We start from the raw sequence: 8673 nt of genomic DNA, 5'->3' as shown, positions 1-8673 counted from the left end.
TTATTACAGAATAAACAAAGAAAGCTGTTAAAATGTTGTGACAGTGAAAAAGCAACTGGACAATGACATAGACTATTGTATTTAGTGATTATTATACATGTATATTCTTAATAATTCACCTGTCACTTTTCCAATTTGTAATTCTATTCCGGGGGTACTTTTATTAGATTTTGTTCACCCCCCTCCGGGCAGCGCATGTTTAACCACTTGAGAATTGAGTGCAATGAGCCTGGCCCAAGCACTGTGAGGCCATTGCAACAGTCAGTGCATTTGATGTCACTAGCAAAAAAAAAGTGAAACCCTACCTACCGACCCTATTTTTTCAGGACCGTAATAGGAAACACAACATTTTTTTCCTAGGCCTAAGTAGTGCAGCGTATTCACAGTATAGAATTGTCCAAAATATTCAGTATTGTTTAGTCACTGGTCAGTGCAATATACATTTGTCTCCGCTGTATCTTCTCTGAATCATATGTCAATACAAACAAATGGCCGTGGTTCTAATCTTTGCATCAGTGGTCAAAGAACTGCATTTTGTCTGCTTTTTGCCATTTAAATAATGGCAACTGATGTGTCTTTTTACATTGTGACACCACTTAATTAATTCTTGGAGTTACATGAAGTTTCTTGTTTTCTTTACAGGCACTATTTCCACATCTTGGGCTGGGTTAAGTGATCTGCGTCTTTCTTCCACATAAGAGTCAAGGTAGGTAAAAACAAACAAGACATTATCACTGGGCAAATATAGATAATTCTTGGTGCTCATCATCAAATTTCTATATATCAACAGCTGACATGCAACAGTGTTCAATTAGGAGTTACTTATCTATTTGTTCAACTGTTCATGACCTTATAATCAGAAAAAAAGATCAAGCAGATTTTCGATGGCACTTCAGCAAAAATTTCAGGTTTGGTATCTTTCTGTGTTCTGAACATGTTATAGACATGATGTTGTTGTTTTTTGTGGCAGGTAGATCAAAGTCTCATAAGTTGGGGCCAGCTTATTACCTTCGCCGGAAGGTTATGTTTTTGGTAGTGTCTGTATGTATGTATGTGTGTATGTGTGTGTGTGTGTGTGTGTGTGTGTGTGTGTGTGTGTGTGTGTGTGTGTGAGTGTGTTAGTGTGAGTGTGTGTGTGTGTGTGTGTGCTCGCGTGCGCGCGTGTGCGTGTTGATTTATTACCAGGCATGTCTAGGAGGTGTGCTCATGTAGTTAAAACGTATTCATCACCGGATCTGATAGATGCTTGGTCAAGGCTACGAGAGCTGAAAACTGCTAACTAAACTAAACTGAAAACTAAACTAACGTACGATGTGAGGCGAGGCGAGGAGAGGGCTTAAAACCAAGAGCAATAACTACTCTTGATGTCATCCTTCCTACTTTTTTACAGAGTATTATGTGGACAGTGCCATTTGACAAAAGCAGTAATCATGATCAAACCAATCAGAAAGTGCAGAATCTTTGATGTACAATCTAATGCTAATATTCCCGCCCCATGTTCTCCGATGAAATCAATTACTCAATTGACCCTATGTAGAAAAATTGACGTTTCCTTCTGAGCTAAAAAAGGAAACTCTGATAATCATTATAGTATATCAGGAATTATTGGCCATTTTCATGTTCATTTTGTTGAGTGAGTGAGTGAGTGAGTGAGTGAGTGATTGAGTGAGTGAGTGAGTGAGTGAGTGAGTGAGTGAGTGAGTGAGTGAGTGAGTGAGTGAGTGAGTGAGTAGCTTCCTTTCGGAAAAAAGCCTGTAGGCTAAAGATGACACATCTTCTTTTGTATAGTGGAGAAAAGAAGACTCAAGGAGTTCAACATGGGGGTGAAGAGGATGCTGGTTCTGCTGCTGATCGTCCTGAAGGAGGCCGGACCGACAGCAGCGCAAACCTGCCCATTCGGCAGCTGTTCATCAACAGTATGTCGCTGCTGGGGAGGTGGCTTCACCAGTATCCCCCAGGACCTGCCTACAACCATCACTACCCTTTACTTTTGGAACAATGCCATTACAACCTTAAGTCAGGCTGATTTATTAAGGTATGGGAGCTTGGAAAGCTTTAGCCTTAGCAACAGCATTCCGATGACCATGATCAGTGACGGAACATTTCAGGACTTGGCCAACTTAACTTCCCTGAGCCTTCGTAATAACCAGTTTAATAATCTAACAGCTGCTGCATTTGTGGGTCTTGGTAAACTGGAATACTTATCCCTTTACAATAGTCTGGTATCCATTCCTCCAGCTGACATATTTGTGGCACTTGGAAACCTACAAGGCTTGACTCTTTCCCGGGGTAAGTTTTCTAGTCTTCCAGCTGACATATTCGCGGGACTTGATAACCTGGAGCGATTGTATCTTAGTGCTACTGATTTGTCGAGTCTTCCAGCTGGCATATTTCAGGGACTTGGTAAGCTAGAGAAATTGTACCTTGACCGGGGTGAGTTGTTGACTCTTCCAGCTGACACATTTCAGGGACTGGATAACCTAAGGGTCTTGTATCTTTACGGTAATCAGTTTTCTAGTCTTCCAGCTGGCATATTTCAGGGACTGGGTTACTTGGAGCAATTGGAACTTTACGATAATCAGTTCTCTACTCTCCCTGAAAACATTTTTGACGGACTGAGTAACCTGACGGAATTGATTCTTTACGGGAATCAGCTGTCGAGTTTTCCCCCTGGCATATTTGAGGGGCTTATCAAGCTGGCGGAATTGCATCTTGCCGAGAATGAGCTGTCGGGTCTTCCAGATGGCATCTTTCAAAGTCTTCCTAACCTTGAGGAATTGTATCTTTACGAGAATCAGTTGTCAAGTCTACAACCTGGCGTATTTGGGGGACTTGCTAACTTGGAGGACTTGGATCTTAGTTACAATCAGTTGTCCAGTCTGGAAGCAAACATATTTGCAGGAATGGCTAAATTGGAGGATTTAAATCTTTACGAAAATCAGTTGTCCAGTCTGCCAGCTGGCATATTTGAGGGACTGAATAACCTAGAGGATTTGTATCTTAGCGAGAATCAGTTTTCAAGTCTTCCCGCTGGCATATTTCCAGCACTGGCCTCCATTTCATATGTTGAAATTTACGACAACCCCTGGCAGTGTGACTGCAGGATGCTTCCCTTTAAGCTATTGATGAACGGGACCCATGACTTTGAAAGCGAGATCACATGTGCCGGACCTGCTAACCTTACAGGGAAAAGCCTGCTAAACGATGTAAATCCTGAAGATATGAATCCTGAAGATATGATGTGTGAAGAGACCACAATAATTCCCTCAACCCCAACGACCTCGACTCCCGCGCCACCAACATCCACCCCGAAACCCGCGGCAACTTGCAATCTTTCAGGTTTTTGGAAGAAGTGTGTCGACAGACAGTTTTGGAAAAGGGCAAGTTGTCGCGGCAAGTTTTGCAGTAAATGCCGCAAGAAGTTTAGAAAGGTTTGTCCGGATAAAAGCACGCGTTGGGAATCATGTCGCCGCGAATTCACAAAGAATTGTACCTAAAGGCATATCGTAAAACACACGCTTTAAAACAGGTGTCGAAGCTTTAAAACAGGCGTCCAAGCTTTAATGATTAGACTGTAGGCACATGTAGCTTCAGATAGGATTAACCGAAAACTGTGGGTACATGCAGGTCACGATTGCATGATTCTGAAGGTTAGGAACTGCCTGCCCAAAACTGTAGGTACATGCGACTAGGTTTATAATTGCCTGCCCAAAACTGTAGGTACATGCAACTAGGTTTATAATTGCCTGCCCAAAACTTTAGGTACATGCAACTAGGTTTATAATTGCCTGCCCAAAAGTGTTCAAGTAGGTTTAGAACCTCATGCCCATAACCGCAGGTACATGAAGGTTTAGAGGTGTCTGTCCAAATTCGTAGGTGCATGTAGGTTTAGGACTACCTGCTCAACATCACAGGAACATGTAGGTCTAGAGGTCCCTGCCCAAGGCTGTAGGTTAATGTAGGTTTTAAGGTGCCTACCAAAACTGTAGGTACGCGTAGGTTTTAAGGTGCCTACCCGAAACTGTAGGTACGCGTAGGTTTAGAGGTGTCTACCAAAACTGTAGGTACGCGTATGTTTAGAGGTGCTTGCCAAAAAATGTAGGTACGCGTAGGTTTAGAGGTGCCTACCAAAACCTGTAGGTACGCGTATGTTTAGAGGTGCCTGCAAAAAACTGTAGATACGCGTAGGTTTAGAGGTGCCTACCCGAAACTGTAGGTACGCGTAGTTTTAGAGGTGCCTACCCGACACTGTAGATACGCGTAGGTTTAGAGGTGCCTACCAAAACTGTAGGTACGCGTAGGTTTAGAGGTGCCTATTAACAAAACTGCAGGTACGATTAGGATTTAAGGTGCCTACCAAAACTGTAGATTCGCGTAGGTTTAGAGGTGCCTACCAAAACTGTAGGTACGCGTAGATTTAGAGGTGCCTTCCAAAGCTGTAGGTACGCGTAGATTTAGAGGTGCCTTCCAAAGCTGTAGGTACGCGTAGGTTTAGAGGTGCCTGCCCAAAGCTGTAGGAACATGTAGGTCTAGAGGTGCCTGTCAAAAAAGTAGGTAAATGTAGGTCTAGAGGTGCCTGCACGTTACTGTTGCTCGAGAGAATGGATCCGGTTAACAGATTATTGTGTACTAGACTGAGAAGTCTATAAAAGAAGTATAACAACAAGAAAGGAAATGGAAAAACATTGCCGAGGTGGCGATTTATTTTCTTCGGTAACGATCTAGTATGAAAACAGCAGTGTGACAATGGAGTTGATCCACAAATTGCTATGTATGAAGATGACAATAGACCAGAAAGTTGGCGCACACTTCCAAAAGTCTGAAAATAACCAATCATAGCAGCTTGATACTCAATACAGCATGGTCCACATGTTATCAAATTGGACATAACAAATTTGTTCCACTGTCCCACAAACATGAGACCAGCCATGTGAAAACAGCCGCTAAAAATACTGTGACAGTTCCACAGGTTATCATGGATGAAAATGACAATGAGACTGGCTGTTTATTGTTTATTGTTTATTGAGATCTCCATTAGATTGTACATTGTAAATCTATTCTTCCTGGAGTCCAAAACAATGACACAGAACAAATGTACATGAAAGTAAAACCAACATAACAAAGGTGTGAGTTTAAATCAAAATATAACATAACGCATACAACATTAACTCAAAACTGAAATTAAAATGAAACGTGGGGATGGTCAGAGGTCATGGCTGAATAAAGTAACAAAATCTTTTCAAAGTAAATAACAAAGAGGATGCAAACAGCAAGCCATGATAACAGTAAGTAAATTAACAAAGTGGATGCAGAACTGCAAATCATAATAACAATAAGTAATTAACACAGTGGATGCAGAACTGCAAATCATAATAACAATAAGTCAATTACAAAGTGGATGCAGAACTGCAAATCATAATAATAATTAAATAATAAGTGGATGCAGAACTGCAAATCATAATAACAATAAGTAAATAACACAGTGGATGAAGAACTGCAAATCATAATAACAATAAGTAAATAACAAGTGGATGCAGAACTGTGAATCATAATAACTAAGTAGAAAACAAAATGGATGCGACCTGATAATAATTTTATAACCCAAACTTAACAAAGAAAAATGGAAAATGCAGCCTCAGTTCCTCAAGTGCGACAATAGAGTTCTAAACCATGCTAAGAATGACCTACAAATATATGTCAGACCCCTCACCCATACTCTAGTATGATTCCTCGTTGTATTAAGGTATGTGGGGAAAACTGATTTTCATGTACGTCCATCATACTGAGATGGTAACAGAGACAAAATTATAAACTTTTAAAATGAGTGAATATCGAAGGAAGAATGTAGAATGCAGGATGTTCATGAGAGCACTGATGTACAATGTTTGGTCACAAGAATGTATTTTCTCCCATCTAACACATGATAATTACAGAAGATCTTTGTTAACCAGACATATGATACTGAGGATTCTTTTGAAGAATATTTGTATTATTAGGATACTCATTATCATCAATATTTTAATTACTATCTTAAGTGTAGAATTATTTTGGTGAAAGGACTAATTGCTTTTACTTTTTACATTTTGTAGTAGTTGTATTCTGTTACAGCTGGACTAATTACCTTTACAATATCTTTAGGGTGATTTTAGTCACAATTTCATTCTTTATCATTATGATATGATAATACCTTAAGGGTGGTGAGATCTAACATTATGTTGACTAGTAATTGTTAAACTTCCATACAAAATAAGAGATTGACTGTTAATTTTTACAAACGACTTTGTGTGATCAAAGGATGTATCTTTTAACATTTGATATCATAATCATTATAATAGCATCTTCTGTTTAAAACAATTGTGTACTCCAGAAACAAGTGTTATATTTTCTAAGATAATATTTTGCTGAACTAAAAATTACACCATACTGGCAACATCATTAACATTCTGATAAAGCCCCAGAGCACCCCCCCCTCCCTGCCCAAGTATGAAATCTTTGATACATACACAGCAATAATGTTCCGATAGATCCCCGAATTGCCCCTATTCTTACAAAAGCGGGATGATCTTAAATGCCAGTGTACTTCTTGACAGTTTGTGGATTTTGTTCATCATAAATTGTTCTCTTTGACACTCTTAGTAAATGGCTTATTTTATTGTATGATGTGGGTGAAAATGAAGGCTGGGTCTATCTTGTTTCAAGATTACTGAACATTTTTTCATCAATCTGATTAAGAATTTGTTTATATCAATATTCATTATTGTTCACTGTTAGAGAAGAACACTTGTTTCTGTGAATCTATTCCGTTAAAACTCCATAGTCATAAGGATACTATGTACAAGTTTATGGTGAAAGAACTTTCCTTATTCATATCTACATTTTGTCGTTAAAATATGTAAAGGAGCTTATAAATAACTATTGACAACTACTGTATTTTTTGGTGAAAAGACGGGCTGAATAAAAGTTCCAAAGGGGAACAAAACTCTTGCGGTTCCAGTGTTGTTAATGAAGGATGATTGTGGTGCAGGTGTGTCGGTTGGGTTTAGGAGAAGTACTGAGTCTACCCTACATGAAAATAGTTGGAGGACCTTAACAATGGCAGTAAACAGGAAAGTGTATACATATATACTAAAATATTTTCCAAAAGAAGTGTGAGTGAGTGAGTGAGTGAGTGAGTGTGAGTGAGTGAGTGAGTGTGAGTGAGTGAGTGAGTGAGTGAGTGTGAGTGAGTGAGTGAGTGAGTGTGAGTGAGTGAGTGGGTGAGTGAGTGAGTTAGTGAGTGTGAGTGAGTGGGTGAGTGAGAGAGTGCGTGAGTGAGTGAGTGGGTGAGTGAGTGAGTGAGTGAATGAGTGAGTGAGTGAGTGTGAGTGAGTGAGTGAGTGAGTGAGTGAGTTTGAGTGAGTGTGAGTGAGTGAGTGAGTGAGTGAGTGAGTGAGTGAGTGTGAGTGAGTGAGTGAGTGAGTGTGAGTGAGTGAGTGAGTGAGTAAGTGAGTTAGTGAGTGTGAGTGAGTGGGTGAGTGAGAGAGTGCGTGAGTGAGTGAGTGAGTGAGTGAATGAGTGAGTGAGTGAGTGAGTGTGAGTGAGTGAGTGAGTGAGTGAGTGAGTTTGAGTGAGTGTGCGTGAGTGAGTGTGCGTGAGTGAGTGAGTGAGTGAGTGAGTGAGTGAGTGAGTGAGTTTGAGTGAGTGTGGGCAACCTTCGTTGAAAAGTAAAGATAAAATCCTCTCCTGCTGGTATGTAGCTTACAGAAAAGAAAGAAAACTAAGCAAACAAACAAACAAACAAACAAAACCAAGCAAACAGAAATGCCGCCTCTCAGAACTGGGTCACATCGCTGTCCCCGGCTGGGCCGAAATGCTCTTCTGTCATTGTTGGTTGTTTTATCTCCTGTGCCAGGATAGATGAAGCAAACATGCTGAAGGTTCACCAAATTAGTAGTCAGCTACAAAGGGTTACTGAATCACAACGAACTCCGTGCTATTTCAAATTTGGAATGTCCAAGAGTGCAGAAAGGGCGTCACCTAGCGGAATGAAAAATTATTGCACCACGCAGGGTGCTTGTGACGCTATTTTACATCGAGTATTAACGATCTCCGGTGGGTTTTGAGGGCAACAATTCAGCTGACTTATGACATCGACTATCGATCTGAACTACGTGGTTGACTGAATCGCCATGTAAGTCACATGGCGCAGTACACTAAATGGTGGTTGAGAATTGGGATCGAAATGAAATGATCTTTGAAAAGTCGCCAGGAATCACGTTTCTGTAGCCGATGTTACACACGATCTGGAAACATTTTTTAAAACGTTAAATCGCAGCCAGCTACTATCATTTCCAAAGTGCCAAATTGTTAATCTGAAAACATATTTTAAAAGCTGGCACCTTCCAGTATCTCACTGGCGTGTTTGTTTTTGTCAGATTATGTCGTTAAGGAAACTTAGGAAGCGATTTGTTGGGTCATGGCTGATTCGAGTTTCAAAGCGATCGATTGGTCGGGGTGATGTATAGGGAGGTTAGGTGAGGACAACGCCCCGTCGTACACCCGTGTCCTTCAAACGTGCAGCAAATGTGACCTCTCTGATGCGTATGACCTGTCCTCGCTCTGTAATTGCTTGTTCTTTTGTATTACTGGAGCGACAACATCAGCGAAGGTTTCAGGGGTCAATCACAGCTCAAA

At 40.6% G+C, this 8673-nt stretch overlaps 1 protein-coding gene across 1 annotated transcript; it reads left to right on the top strand.

Annotated features, from left to right (window-relative positions):
- Positions 1-640: 640 nt before the first annotated feature.
- LOC136425001 (leucine-rich repeat-containing protein 15-like) lies at positions 641-6981 on the top strand. The gene is made up of 2 exons (XM_066413698.1): positions 641-706; positions 1789-6981. Exon 2 carries the CDS (start codon positions 1818-1820, stop codon positions 3495-3497), a length of 1680 nt encoding a protein of 559 aa, XP_066269795.1. The 5' UTR covers positions 641-706; positions 1789-1817; the 3' UTR covers positions 3498-6981.
- The last annotated feature ends 1692 nt before the right edge of the window (positions 6982-8673 follow it).

Source organism: Branchiostoma lanceolatum, chromosome 1, assembly GCF_035083965.1.
Source record: "Branchiostoma lanceolatum isolate klBraLanc5 chromosome 1, klBraLanc5.hap2, whole genome shotgun sequence".
Lineage (NCBI taxonomy): Eukaryota > Metazoa > Chordata > Leptocardii > Amphioxiformes > Branchiostomatidae > Branchiostoma > Branchiostoma lanceolatum.
Note: the sequence above shows the minus strand (reverse complement) of the source record. Positions and strands in the feature narration are given on the sequence as shown.

Coding starts and splice junctions, on each gene's coding strand:
- LOC136425001 (XM_066413698.1), top strand. CDS start 1,818: ATGGGGGTGAAGAGGATGCTGGTTCTGCTGCTGATCGTCCTGAAGGAG.